The sequence below is a fragment of the Sceloporus occidentalis genome, unplaced genomic scaffold (genome assembly GCF_023333645.1).
Source record: "Sceloporus occidentalis isolate IW3139 unplaced genomic scaffold, rSceOcc1.0.p SCAF_71, whole genome shotgun sequence".
NCBI lineage: Eukaryota > Metazoa > Chordata > Lepidosauria > Squamata > Phrynosomatidae > Sceloporus > Sceloporus occidentalis.
Window position 1 is genome coordinate 5,328,517 of NW_028317051.1, and position 15,485 is coordinate 5,344,001.

The window sequence follows — 15,485 nt, forward strand, 5'->3', positions numbered from 1 at the left end:
AAAGGCTGTCTAGTACAGCGTACATGCGCTCCAAGGAGTCCATGTATAAAGAGGCATAATGGTGATCATTGTTGGTCGTATTTATATATACCTGGCCAGAATCCCTTGCAGGGGATTCCATGTGAAGGGGGTTTTCCATCACATTTACCCAACCAGAACTTATCTTGCGTGTGCTTCAAGTAAGTATAAGAATGTGTGTGCGTGTGTAGCAAGCTGAGGTTTCGATCTTACCCCATAGCTCCTGTACAAACGCTGCATGTCATGTAGAACACTGTATAAAATATAATAAGGCACAAGAGGAAATGGCCACAGATTACCTGCAGAGAAAAATGTCCACAAAAGTTATAAAATCTAAGGACACATATACTTTAATGCAACTGATCTCAATATTACTTTTTCCTGTTTTTTGTTAATACCCCCCCTCCCAATAATGACTTGAGGAATTATCAAATGCTGCACACTGAACACTTATTATAATAGTGTCCTCATCACTGGATTATAAAGCACTGAATTTTTTAATATATAATACATATCATGTCTCTACTGGGTTTACACAGCTTGTTTCAAAACTGCCTATAGCTATATGTGATATCTCTTTATAACCTCTGTTAATTATCTATACAACTGATTCAATATCTCAGTGTAACCTCTTCCTTCTTAAATCTTTATATAGCCTTCCCTTGGTATCTGACCCTATTTATATAACCCTTTCCTACACCTCCCTATGTAATGCCACCCTCCTCATCTCATATATATATATATATATATATATATATATATATATATATATATATATATATATATATATATATATATATCATTCTTCTGACACAAACAAATCCCAGTGGACATATTTCTTACCGTACCATGGAGCTGCTCTTTGTCCTAAGATTGATGTCCATGATGCTGCAGAAGGGGATTATAGGATATTAGCTAATCGGCTCTTTCTATTATCTAGTAAGATGTAGCAGGGCAGCAGAGACACCAACTGTTACCTCCAGAGACAACAGTGACTGGCTCATTGATAACGCGAGGGATGATACGTGAAGATGCTCTCCGTGGAACTAGAGATGATAAATAGAAATATAAAACTGAAATGAACCTTAGTCTCTATATCCCCAACTAAAAGAAAAAGAGTACTTGAGTATTATCCGGGCACCATCTATATTTTTTTTTATTAAAAACAAATAATTTTATTTTTACTAAACCTTCTTGACAAAATGAATACTACAAACGTGATTATTTACTTAATTTCTGGAGGCCAATAGCGTTTAATTGAATCACACATTGAATCAAAAAGATTTTCTTGTATCATAAGTTGTCGCCATATGAATTCTGCTTGGATGAATCGTTGAGTAGTTCCACAATGTTTCTTATTACGCCATTTAACTCCTTAAGGACAATGGCCGATCCCTAAACCCATTGAGAACCCCAGTTGTTTGTGTGTGAGTACCTGTTTCTGGATCGACGATATTATATTCATGATTTACTGAAAATTCCAGTTTGTAGTCTAATTTTATTTCGGTATCGCCATACACCACCGTCCTTTAAGGACAAAATCATTTGGTGCTGGTTTTTCCATGAACTTTTGGACGAAAAAATACCCTTTTCGCTTCATTTTTTTTTATTGAATCTTCTGTGTTTAGTATATCCCAAGTTTTCATTCCATAACCGTCACTGAACTTTTTTTTTAGCAACAGTCCCTAAAAAGGAGTACCCCTACCTACATTGTCCAAACATCTCAGAGTAAGAATAAAAAGAGCTAAAGCTTAACTTTAATGACATAATTATAAAATAAATAAACCCTACATCTCGGCGTTGTCCGCTATCTATAGACCAACTATTGATGTACTAAATGTGCAGCATTCTCTTAGCTATCCGTCTCTGATGATCTTGCAAGATCAAAGCAGTTGTGAGATTAGTTTGTTTTCTACTGTATATAAAATGTACTTTACATCAATCTGGAACCACCTTGGCAGCTATTTTGCTTCAAAATTGTTGCAACCTGATAAAGATTAATACGGTCTTATAGCTGCGTAGCGATCATGCTATCACGCCAGGATTTTTCCATGCCAATCCATGGCATGTCTGATGACAGTCTGGTCTCCTCTCTGTCAGGAGCCATGCCTTGTTACCCTGAATGGCACTGGGATACCCAAAGTCAACACAGCAGGAGAGATGCCTTATAATGACAGAGCATCAATTCCTGATCAAAGTAAGAAGAAGGTGAAACAAGCTGTTGGGGTGTTTGTCTAATACCCTAGTCTAAGATAACACAATTAATCCGCATACACATCGCAGACGCGTAGCTGTCCGTCAAATTATTGCAGTTCCCCTTTAAGAATTACGACCGACAAGAAAATGGCCATTGCCAATTTACAACATTATGTCTCTAGTGTGTCGAACCCAGTTGCCTTTACGAAGAATGTGACATACAGTACACCCCGCCCCCAAATGTGCGCTTGCAGCTCGTTTTCTCCAACTTCCGGTCGGAAGCCCGCGCTGACAGTACTGTTGCTACATCGAGCGGTTCCCGGGGAAGCCAAGCGCTCGCCCTGGCTATTTTTTTTTTGTGCCGGTATCTCGGGATTTCGTCGCCAAGCAACAGACAGCCATGTCGAAGTCCTCTTCTATGCCGCGGGTGTATATAGGCCGCTTGAGTCATCGAGCGCGGGAGAGAGATGTGGAGCGATTTTTCAAAGGCTTTGGGAAAATCGTGGAGGTGGATCTGAAAAACGGGTAAGTTGCGCAGCTCGCAAGTAAACGGGTAAATACCCTGTTGCAAGAGACTGAACGTTCGTGCAATGCTGGAGGCGAGTTACATAGAGCTCACTTACATGGACGGTTATAGGTGAGGTAGGGTAACCGCGTGGGTCTGGTAAGGTTTAAAGCAGGTACGGAACAGAGGACAACATACTAGTCTGCGACGGTGGACGCTCACCTCACTTTTAACATTCCGGGTTCAGTGAGGGGTCACGTACAAGAGTGTTTTTCAGCGATGCCCTGCCACTATTATATTTCCAATTTCCAACTGTTTGTACAGCGCTTCATTGCTAACACAAAACAGCGTGTCCGTACATAATGCAGGGCTTAATAAGGGCCTCACTTATGTAATTTTGTTCCGGACTCCGGTTGCACTCCTTTCTGGCGCCTTCTTCTGCACCAATTGGCTCTGCTGAAGGCTGCACGCTGGGGTCTCCCCAGTGCGCATGTGCAAAGTCTTTCCATTGGGTTCAATGGGAGCCCTTTCTTGCTATCAGTTGACTGCTTAAGCTGTCACTGAGTGACACTGAGTACTTTAATATGCATACTTCGGTAGTATGGGTGTTAGGCACACTAAATTGTCTGCCATTTTAAACTGATTTCCTAATAAAATCGGCTTTTTATTTTTGATTCTCTCCAAAGTTAGCCAAGGCAGGGCTGGAGCTGACTGGCAGTATTTGACTTGGTAGGAGAAGTGACATCTCCTGTATGGCAAATAGTGGGGGAATGCAGAAGAATCTCTCTGTGGGCTACCAATAGGCACTGCATGAAATGTCAGGGGCTACATGACAAGCATATGCATTAAGGTGCACAGGATGTCTGGAGTGTCTCATTAGCTATATTAACTTTTAAGAGCTGTTAGATTTCATTTGAAATGATGATTGCATGCAAAGCCCTGCAAAAGCAATTATAATATTTATTTTTTCATGCTTCCCATATAGTGAAGATTCAGGATGCTGAATTCAGGAGAACAGGATGCTTTCTGAAAATATTATGCCTGCTGCTCACATTTTTGCCTATTTTCCTTTTTAGATATGGCTTTGTGGAGTTTGAGGATCTCCGTGATGCGGATGATGCGGTGTACGAAATGAATGGGAGAGACCTGTGTGGTGAGCGTGTCATTGTGGAGCACGCACGTGCTCCAAGGAGGGATTTCCGCAGTAAGTATTCAGCGCGGTTTTGTGTGGCTTAGCGCAAGCGAATTTTAGGTATGCGTATCTTCATTTTATTACCACTCCTGAGCTGTGCGGAGAAGTTTCAGCAGCAGAACAAGAGGATGTGACCCCAGCTCACTGATCACTGGCCAGTCCTAAAGGTCAGTAGCATAAATGAATATCATGCCCCAGATTACTGTCCAAAAGCTGCAGATTTAATGTGCACCTTGTCATGCCAGCATTGTAGCTGTATGTGGCTTTTGCTGTCATCCCTTGCTTAACGTTCTTTAGATAGTTTAATGGAGACTGATTCAGAAAGTAAGTTTACTTAGTGTTCAGTCCATAAACTACATGAAACTGATAAAGCAAGCTTAGATATTCAGATTATCCTATTTGATTGTTTTGTTCATTCAAGCAGTTACATATGTGACGTGAGACATGGCTGTCTCATGCCCATTGTAAACTTTCTCATACTGCATATCTGTTAAATACAGTAATCTCTGCTGAACAAGAATGCAGTGTGAACTTACATGCACATTAAATTCCGTGTTAGGTTGGCTGCATGGGCTGGTCATATCTTCTAAGCAAAGTGTTTTTCATTCTATTTGTTATTGGAGTTGCCTTTAGCATATATAGTTTGTAGAAGTATTCGTGGTATTTTCTCCTTAGTTATATAGCATCAGTCGAAAACGTGGCTCTCAAACTGTCCTTCAAGGACCACCAGTAGGTGATACAAGGAATACTTAGTTTTATTGTTACTACTGATAAACAGAACCATTGGTGGTCTTTGGTTGATCAGGGAGCTGCTATTGTAGGCAATTCTTCTAAAATGTAAATGTCTTGCATTTGGTCTTTTTCTGTGTTTTGGTGGGTTTGATGTATTTTGTATAGCTAGTATAAGTAGGTCAGCCTCAATGCAAGTATTGTGTGGCAGCTTTATTTTAAAAATCCTCCCCTTTTCATCCTTATAAAGCACCTATGACAGATTTAAAAACAAAAATCCCATCTGGGACATTAAATATGGTGATGAAAAGGGGAGGACGCCATGCAATAAGTGCGACTCTTTGATCAGTTTGAGGCTGTGAAGAGTGTGTTGAGAGGCTATCATGAGGATGACGCATGTAGCGTTCCTCCAAGCACTCTTTCCCTCGCAGCCTCTTCCATCCCCTCCTCTCTCTTCTTCTCGTGAGATCCGAGGAGGTGCCGCTGGGGGGGCGCGCGCGTTGGGGAACGCTTTGGGTTTGCCAGTCGCGGGGGGCCCAGGGCAGCCGTCCAACGTGGGGCAGGCAGAGGGAGCGCGGGTGGCTGATTGGAGTCCCCTGCTCACAGGTGAGTGCTGGGTGCATGGGGTAAATATGTAAGTGGGTTTGGAGTGAGCTGTATACAACGGCACCCACGAAGTGCACAACAATAAAGTGGAGGGTGGGAGGTCACAGGGATAATTTGGATATTGGGGCAGGGTGGGGCAGAAAATGTCAAGAATTTGTAGTGGGACACTTTACTTTACACAAGGGTACAGGCACTTGCATGCACACACATAGTACATGAAAAATACAACATGATGTCTTGATGACATCTCATTGTTTTAGGTAGTTTTTTCATGTGTGTCCTAGCTACCTCTGAATATTCTTCTCCTATCTCTGTCCCAGGCGGTTATGGATTCCATAAAAGCAGCGGTGACAAGTTCGGCCCTCCAGTCCGTACAATGTACCGACTGAGGGTGGAGAACCTGTCTTCACGGTGCAGCTGGCAGGACCTTAAGGTGAAACTTTGTGGCTGGAATTGTGAATACTTTGTCTCGATTCTAAGCTTCATTTTTTAACTTTGGATATTTCTTTTTTATTGCTTCATTAGGGGCTTATGCACTAAAGCGTCAAATTCTCTATGAATTGAAACTCCTTATGTGCTTCTTCTTGTAAAAGGCACATGTTGGCCTGGTCTTCAGATTTATGTAAAAATAAATCAATGTAAACGGCTATGTCACATACAGTTCTAGAGCTTCACATAAATGATGGCGAGATGTAGACTACATAGATGAATTGTAAAAGGGATGCTTATTCACACAGTTAATGCTAGACCAAAGCAGTATTGCATTAACCCCTTGATGACAATTGCCGGTCCGGGCACGTCACGGAAAATCAAGTCGTTAACGACAATTGACGTGCCAGGACCGTAGATCGCTTTCTGCACCCAAACGGCGTTGCTGTAATGCCTCGACCTCGAGGCATTCAGCAACGCCACGATCGCCACTAGGGGCCATCTCTGGCCCCTCCCCGGGGCGTCAACATCCGCCATACAACGCCGCGTACGCCCGTTTTAAAAGCGTTTAGGAGGCGATCAACGATAACCTCCTACACTTAAATGGTGTCGCTGGAATGCCTCGATCAGGAGGCATCCAGCGACACCAAACACTTACCTCTGGATGGCCGCTGCCGGTGATCTTCACCATCATCAGTTTATGGAAAACAATAAAGACGAAAAAGTTCGCTAGAAGGTCTCCAGACCCTCTAGAGAACTGTGGCTCCAATTGCAGGTTTAATACAGGTACTGCATTCAACCATGCAAGTCAATGGAACCCAGCTTTCTAATCCTAGTGTGATTAGTAAAAATAAATTAAAAAATAAAATTAATAATAATTAGAATAAAATAGTAAAAAAAAAAAAACAGTAAAATGTACAAATAATTTCCCACTCACTAATTTCCCACTCACTATCAGGGGAACCTTCAAGTTGAAAAAAAATGTTAACATTTTTTTTAAAAAAAAAGGCACAAAAAATAAAATATATACCTAAAAAATATATTTTTGTGAGCAAGTCCTAAAATTAGCATATAAGCGTAAAACAATTCTCGCATGCAAAGAGTTAAAATACTGGCATATTAAATGCCCATGGGGTGTCTACTTTAAAAAAAAAAAAATGTATGATTTGATGGGGTAAAATGAATTGGCCGGGTTCAACAATGTCCCAAATAACACGGGGGGGGGGGGGGGGGGAGGATGGCCACACATCTAATTTCCAATTAGAAAAATGCACATGTACCAAATGTGGCCTTTTAGTTCCCCCAAAAAATGACAAACCCATGCATGTGGGGTATCACTGTACTCAGGAGATGTTGCTGAACACATATTGAGGTGTCGTGTGACAGCGGCATAAACCAGGAGCTGTAAATTCATACATAACATAGGTGTGTGGGGGAAAAATACACACAAAAGAATACTACCGCAAACTTTGAAAAAATTCTGGTGGTAAAATGTGTGCATGCAAAAAGTTAAAATACCAGCATTTAAAATACCCTGGGGTGTCTAGTTTTCAAAAATATATAGCTTTATTGGGCACACTGAAATGGCCCGGCTCAAAGATGTACCAAATAGGGCATGGGCAGTGGATCCCCAAATGCCAAAGTTCAACATTGAAAAATGTGCATGCCCCAAATGTGGCCCTTTTGCCCCCAAACAGCCAGGCAAAATCATTCATGTGAGATATCGCTGTACTCAGGAGATGTTGCTGAACAGATATTGTTTTATGATAGTGACAAATACCAGAACCTGTTTATTCATACCTGAAGTAAAATGTGTGTGAAAAAACAAATGCAAAAAAAATTGCCATAAAGTTTGACAAAGGCTGATGGTAGAATTAGTGCTTGGAAAGGGTTAAAATACTAGCATTTGGAATACCCTGGGCTGTCTAGTTTTCAAAAATATATGATTTGATGGGGTAAATTGCGTGGGCCGGCTTCAAATATACCCAAAATGGCACATGGGGGGAAGAATTACCAGATTTGGAAAAAATGAAATAGCAAAACGCTACCTGTACTTATTGCCCCATAATGTGTAGAAAAAAGCAAAGAAACATAAAAACATTGGGTATTTCTAAACTCAGGACAAATAGTAGAATCTATTTAGCAAGTTTTTTCATTACCTTTTATAGATGAGTAAAAGATTTTTCAACTAAAAGTTAGAAACAGTCATTTTTTTCTAAATTTTTCACCATATTTTATACTTTTTTTAATAGTAAATAATATGATACAATCAAAACAATGTCATCTAAAGAAAGCCCTTGTCCTGAAAAAAACAATATCTAATGTGTGTGGGTTCAGTAAACGGGAAAGAAGAAAATTACAGCTAAACACGAGCAGCGCAGAAATGTTAAAACGGCCATTGTCACGAAGGGTATGTGACGGGTTGTCCTGTGCCCCAGACTGGACACATCCGCCCGTTAGCTCCTTCCCTCTTCCAGTAAGCGGACACGCTGTGGCTGTCCGAAGAAAGCAGTCACAGACCAGCACTTCCCTCAATCATGAGACAGGACTTCATGCTTTGAGGTTAAAAACAGAACTCTCTTTATTACAAACACACAGAATTTATATACAATCTCCATTCACTGTGCACCGAACCCAACCCCCAATCCCATCAGCCACATCCCCTCACAAATCCCATCGGTATACAGGGGATGTATCAGGTGAGGGGATTAAGGGATGCAATGGGTTTCCCCCACCTGTGTTATTCCCCCCTGTAGTGCGGGTGCCGTCTGTGCAGACAGGGCTGTGCTGGCTGATTAAGAGCCCCAGCCAGATTATAGGATCGTCTCTCTGGAGCTGCAGCCACATTCAAACAGGGTACACATAAATATAATAATAATAATAACAGTGAAGATCAGACAGGGTTCTTCACATTACTCCCCTCTTGTGCAAACGTCCGGCAAACGGATCAGCTTGGGGATGACCGGGCCTCTACTGTCTCTAGTCCTGCGGGGTAGGGAGAGCGGGCGTGCGGCCTCTGGTGCACCCTTGCAGCCCCATGTCAGTCACCCAGGCTCCTAGGCCTGGCCCGTAGTCAAAGGGTAAGAGGCCAGCCCAGAAGCCTCTCCAGTGGGCAGCCCTCTTTAGTCTCCTCTGCAGGCATGGGAGACCTTTCTCCAGGGCTTCCTTTCCCCTCTGGGCCCTCAGCCCAGACTCGGCTCCCTCCCAACCTGATGGAACCCTCCCATGGTTACCCTGACTACGGGCTTGTCCCGAGTCAGCTCCACAGTCCCCCACCCAAACAACAAGAGCCCACTCCAAAGCAGCAGCAGTTTCACTTACCCCTACCTGGCTTTCCGAGCTGGGGCTCGTTTTGCCCACTGGACCATACCGCTGGGGAGGAGTGCCGGTTGCCCTTCCTCCCATAATTGGTGACAGCCGCTGGGGAGGGTCTCCGCCTGCGCCCCCTCCTGGATGCTCGTGCTGGGGAGAGCCAGATAATGGGGGTGTAAGCAGTGCAGGGCAGAGGTCAGCGACTCTCTGCCCGGTTGCCAGTGCTTCTGCTGGTGCAGGGAACGGTGCTGGGCAGAGAACAGCGTCACTCTGCCCTGTGGCCAGCTCTTCCGCTGGTGGTTCCCTGCTAGCAGGTGGGGACCCTTCGCTGTGGGGTGGGCAGAGGCCAGCAATCTGCCCTGTTGCTGGCGCTTCAGCCAGAGCGAGGATTGCTGGTGCAGGACAGAGGTCGGCGACGCTCTGCCCGGTTGCCAGTGCTTCTGCTGGTGCTGGGCAGAGAACAGTGTCACTCTGCCCTGTGGCCAGCTCTTCCGCTGGTGGTTCCCTGCTAGCAGGTGGGGACCCTTCGCTGTGGGGCGGGCAGAGGCCAGCAATCTGCCCTGTTGCTGGCGCTTCAGCCGGAGCAAGGATTGCTGGCGCAGGACAGAGGTCAGCGACTCTCTCTCCGGGTGCCAGCACTTCTGGTTGGTCCTCGTTAGCCGGCGGGAACACTGTGCTGGGGGATGAGCAGAGGCCAGCAGCACTCTGCCCCGTGGCCGGCTCTTCTGCCGGTCTGGCATTTTGCGGTGCTGGGCAGAGGATCGCGTCGCACTGCCCTGGTGGGTCCCTGCTAGCGGGCAGAGGCCAGCGGCACTCTGCCCCGCTGCCGGCGCTTCAGCCGGAGTAGGAGGGGCGCATGGTGCTGGTCAGAGAACAGCGTCCCTCTGCCCTGTTGGCGCTTCTGCCGCCTCTAGTGGAAACCCATAGACCGCTGCCTCAAATTCCGGCGACTGCATGCGGTCCATAATCGCCCGGAAGACTTCCTCCCAAAAGTGATTGCCCACTTTCACTTCTTCGGGCTGCAATACCAGGGGCAGAGTGGCTGAACCTTCAAGTCCGGAGGCTTGCCAATTACAGTGAGCGGCCTCCGGAGCTCGCTCTGTAACATCTGTCGGCTCACACTGCAGGGCGTAGCTCCCCTCGAATAGCGCCAAGTATTCTGCCTCGAGGCACCATTCTCTGTCTACTAGTCTCTCAAGGTCTTGGCTGAGTTCACTTGTTGCAGTGGGCGGCAGGGCTCTCCGGCGCTTGTCACTAATGTCCCACCATCGGTCCATGTTGCCATTGCCAAAGACACCCCTTTCCTCGAATGCCTCCCACAACAGGCCAGGCCCGCCAACATCCATCCCTTCAGGAGAATGGGGCTTTCTGGATTTTCGCTGCGGGCCTCGGGCTTCCCAGTATATGGCTCGGTACTCCTCTTTGAGCACAGCCTCTCTAGCTCTGCAACCTCACCTGGAGACGCAGGTCCCCCGAACAAGTAGAGCCTCCCATTCACCTGGTCCCTGATTCGTTGTTCTAGGGTGGGCAGATGTGTACCTTGTTGGGCGCTTCACTTTTCTAGGGCCGCTCTCCATCTCACGAGCCGGGCTCGTGTCCGTCTCTCAAACTCCCATACTGGAGTCTCCAGTTCGAGGGTCTCGACTCCCCTCCAAGTCACCCCGCATACCGGTGACTGTTCAATCCACTCCATCTGTGGATCCGTTTGGTTCTTCCTCGCCAGGGTATAACTTTGTTCTGCGGCTAGTTGCTTTGGTCCGGTCTGGTCTGGAAGGAGTAGATCCCACCGCTGCCACCAATGTGACGGATCGGACACAGACTGGACACATCCACCCGTCTGCTCCTTCCCTCTCCCAGTAAGCGGACACGCTGTGGCTGTCCGAAGAATGCAGTCACAGACCAGCACTTCCCTCAATCATGAGACAGGACTTCATGCTTTGAGGTTAAAAACAGAACTCTCTTTATTACAAACACACAGAATTTATATACAATCTCCATTCACTGTGCACCAAACCCAATCCCATCAGCCACATCCCCTCACAAATCCCATCGGTATACAGGGGATGTATCAGGTGAGGGGATTAAGGGATACAATGGGTTTCCCTCACCTGTGTTATCCCCCCTGTAATGCGGGTGCCGTCTGGGCAGACAGGGCTGTGCTGGCTGATTAAGAGCCCCAGCCAGATTATAGGATCGTCTCTTTGAAGGCTGGAGCTGCAGCCACATTCAAACAGGGTACACATAAATATAATAATAACAGTGAAGATCAGACAGGGTTCTTCACAGGGTACAGAAAGTAAAATCAGCCTTTGTCACGAAGGGGTTAATACAGATAAAATAGTGAAATATTGGAGACCCGTGTGAAACACAACAGGTCAAAGACCGCATGCTCAGGTGTGCACTTATATCCGTATGCTATGTAGGCCCAGTCAGCCTAAATTTTAAATAGGTCAAATGACTAATAGTCATGTGAGTAAATTAATAGATAATGGACTATAGTATGAATTAATTCAATATCTAATTCAATACATAGAAACTCACCGTAATTCGTTTGGAAAGTGAAATAAGCAATTGCCTGTTGGGAAATTCTGCAGAACCCCCTATGCATTTGAAACCAGGACCACTGGGATAACTCAGCTCTTAGGGTGCGTACGATGGCTGAAGTGTCCCTTTTAGTATGACATGTGACGTCAAAATACATCACAGGAAGAAGCTTGCATATTCTCAAAGAAATCAAAGTAACTTCCCAGTAACTGAGACTTGGTACTAGATCCACTCTCCTTGAGAGTAATAATAATAAAGTAATTTCAGGGGAGTGGAGACTTTACATTTTACATTCATTCTTAAAGCCAATGCTATTCATTCATCTTTAATGTTGCAATTGTCTGATATATATATATATATAGCTTCTGTATCTTTATCTGGAACCTGTTTACCCTCACTGCTTTGTGTTTTTGATCTTTTAAGTTCCAAACCATCTCTGTTATGTAGGATTTCATGCGTCAAGCTGGAGAGGTAACGTTTGCGGATGCACACCACAGGCGTCAGAATGAGGGGGTCATAGAGTTCCGTTCGTATTCGGATATGAGGCGGGCGTTAGAGAAGCTTGATGGGACGGAGATCAATGGTCGTAAGATACGTCTTGTGGAGGATAGAGCTGGCTCGTTGGGCAAGAGATCCTCTTCCCGCAGCCGTTCACGGTAAGAATCTACACATCCTATTTCCTGTGAAATGATTAGTGCATCTTGATGTAGCTTTGTCCCTGTATCTATTTGTTATTGTGCTTGAATAAACTAATTTATAGTTATCCTTATTAGTTAACTGGGTGTTTCAGTTGGTGAAATACAGTGCTTGTTAAATAGATCCATTGTTTGTCATTTTCATGAGTTCCTTAACTGGATTGATCCAGATGGTTACCCCTCCCTTTAAACACATAATTTTTACCCAAAAGTGAAAAAGCCCTTTGACTTGTGCTGTCAGAATAAAGAGCTTTTAAATTACCTTTCAAATGAGCCTAATTTGGCACCCCAACAATATAGTATGGTGCTACTTTGAAATCAGACTTTCTGTGTAGGCTCCACCGTAAATTAGCACCACTTTTTTGGTGGACGGGTGGTTAATATTTGAAGAAATGTTGGACTTATTTTTCACAGTAATGTACCTTAACATGTCTGTATGGATAGCGGGATTAATTACAGGTGAGTATGGCTTCCTGGGTGCCTAGCGTGCTTGGCCAAACAGCCTTTGATTATATCGCAGGATCCTGTCTGCATTCTCTGATAAGACGTAGAGGATTGTGGGTGCACAGTCTATGCTGTCCAACCTGAGGCCGCAGAGATAATGTGTACATCTTACCTTGTGTAACTCTTCACCTATACTTTTGCTACTCGATTTCTTGAGTAGCAAATGTGAAGTTGCCTCTTAAAAAGTGACACACTTTATCTTTCAATGACAGGTGTATTCTATAAAGTAGAATGCAATAGAAGTACATTTGTTGTATTGCTGTATACGTTAAATGTTTTACTTCTCAGTGCTTCATGTAACTTTCATCCTTGCTTAATCGAAAAACATATGGATGTTTAAAAAAAAAAAAGGGAAATTATTTTATTAAAACAATCCTTTTTGCCACATTCCAATATAGATCCCGCTCACGAAGAAGCAGAAGCAGCCACTCCCGGTCAAGGTTAGTAGAGAATGTGAATAGTATTTCTTTAATGGCATAGAAACATACCCAAGGGGGTATTACAGACAGCTTTCAAACACAAGGAAGTTTTAGTAACATTTATTGTATGTTCCAAATTTTAGATCACACTCTCGCAGCAGGAGCAGAAGAAGGGACAGAAGGAGTAGGAGTCGTAGCAGGGAGAAGGCTAAAGAAAGAGGTGCTAGTACTGATAGAGGAGGAAGTCAGAGCCGAAGTAGGAGTAAGGAACGAAAGGAGAGGGACAGCAGAAGCCACAGCAAAGAAGAGAGGGAGAGGGTAAGCAAAAGCAAAGACAGGGTGGAAGCAAGCAGGAGCCGTAGCAAAGACAGTAGGCGCGACAGTAAGGAGAAGAGGGATAGCATTACCAGAGAAAGAAGTCAAAGTAATGAAGGAAGGGTGAGAGAAAGAAGCCAGGGTAAAGAAAGCAGAAGCCGCAGCAAAGGTAGGCGAAGCAGAAGCCGCAGCAAAGGTAGGCGAAGCAGAAGCCGCAGCAAAGGTAGGCGAAGCAGAAGCCGCAGCAAAGGTAGGCGTAGCAGAAGCCGCAGCAAAGGTAGGCGTAGCAGAAGCCGCAGCAAAGGTAGGCGTAGCAGAAGCCGCAGCAAAGGTAGGCGTAGCAGAAGCCGCAGCAAAGGTAGGCGTAGCAGAAGCCGCAGCAAAGGTAGGCGAAGCAGAAGCCGCAGCAAAGGTAGGCGAAGCAGAAGCCGCAGCAAAGGTAGGCGAAGCAGAAGCCGCAGCAAATGTAGGCGAAGCAGAAGCCGCAGCAAAGGTAGGCGAAGCAGAAGCCGCAGCAAGAATGAAGAAATTAAAGAGCACCATGACAGAAAGAGAAGCCACAGCGAGGAAAACTTGCAAAGAAATGGATCCAGCAGGCATTCCAGTAGTAGCTGCAGCAAAGAGCGCAGTGGGAAGCGTAGCCGTGATGACAGAAGCAGCAGTGGGGAGCCCTCCAAGAAAAGCAAGAAAGACGACACTGTTGCACTCACCACCGAATCAGACCAGGAAGCTGAAGTTGAAGGAGGAACCGGTGACTCTGCTGAGGATCCTCCCCTTTCTCTTCCTTCTCCTCCTCCTCCTCCTCCTCCTCAACCACTTCCTGAAAGTATTGCTGTTGCAGAAGAATCTGAGGAGGAAGCCATGGCTGTCGGTTCTCCTCCCAAACCAGAAGTCGTTTCTCCTCCCAAACCAGAAGTCGTTTCTCCTCCCAAACCAGAAGTCGTTTCTCCTCCCAAACCAGAAGTCGTTTCTCCTCCCAAACCAGAAGTCGTTTCTCCTCCCAAACCAGAAGTCGTTTCTCCTCCCAAACCAGAAGTCGTTTCTCCTCCCAAACCAGAAGTCGTTTCTCCTCCCAAACCAGAAGTCGTTTCTCCTCCCAAACCAGAAGTCGGTTCTCCTCCCAAACCAGAAGTCGGTTCTCCTCCCAAACCTCTGTCTAGATCTGCCTCGCCTGTGGAGGCTTGACCCTTTATTTTTATTTTCTCTATTTTTTGATTTCAGTTATAGGGTTTGTTTTAGCTCCACCTTGTGGGATGTTTTATATTTATTTCCAGAGCTAAAACTTTTTCGTGATAGTTTTGGTCATCTCTGTTTAAGTTTCATTCTTTCTGGAGAGAAAAGGTATCTGTAAATACATGATTCTCAAAAAGCACCACTGCCTACTTAGAGCATGAACTTTATTGAAATAAGTGAAGTAAAACCCTGTGGATTTTCCCTTTTAGTTTCACGGAATGGTGACACGTGCTTTAGGGCTAGTAACACATTGTCTGTGCTTTAAAGCAGCTCTGTCTCCACTGTGCTGTTTACATTGATCGGCTGATAATATACAGCCAATGATGTAGGGTATCCTTCGTTTAAGTTCATCATCTTTTTCTTAAATAGTAAACTGCTTCCTGGTTTTCATGAGACACAAATAAAGAATATTTTTCTTGACAAGACACTAGTTCTCTTGCATATCACTTGCTTTGTTGTCACTATTCATTTTCACAGAAAAAGAGGAAAGGTTGTTGGTGATATTTAGTTCTAGAAACTATTTTCATACATTAAAGGGAAAGTTTTGTGGAGATTTTATAATATCCTTAATTAAGTTAAACTGTCCATTCCATGTTTTTGCATTATTAAATTTGGTAAAACAGCCTCTAGATTTGTACTATTGTATTTTATGTGTGGGTGAGAGCGGCTGCTGCATCGTGTGGATATTGGGGATTTGTAGATGCCATCCATGTTGCTATGTGGGGAGAAAATGTGAATAACAGATTTTGGTAACTTATAAACTAAATGCTTTAGAATCTCTGTGTCTC

The 15,485-nt window shown here is 44.6% G+C and overlaps 1 protein-coding gene across 1 annotated transcript; it reads left to right on the plus strand.

Annotated features, from left to right (window-relative positions):
• Positions 1-2,632: 2,632 nt before the first annotated feature.
• On the plus strand, positions 2,633-14,649 carry LOC149286295 (uncharacterized). Its single transcript, XM_089494325.1, has 6 exons — positions 2,633-2,739; positions 3,796-3,923; positions 5,567-5,679; positions 11,979-12,187; positions 13,293-14,215; positions 14,306-14,649. The coding sequence occupies exons 1-6, from the start codon at positions 2,633-2,635 to the stop codon at positions 14,647-14,649; spliced, it is 1,824 nt and encodes a 607-aa protein (XP_089350451.1).
• The last annotated feature ends 836 nt before the right edge of the window (positions 14,650-15,485 follow it).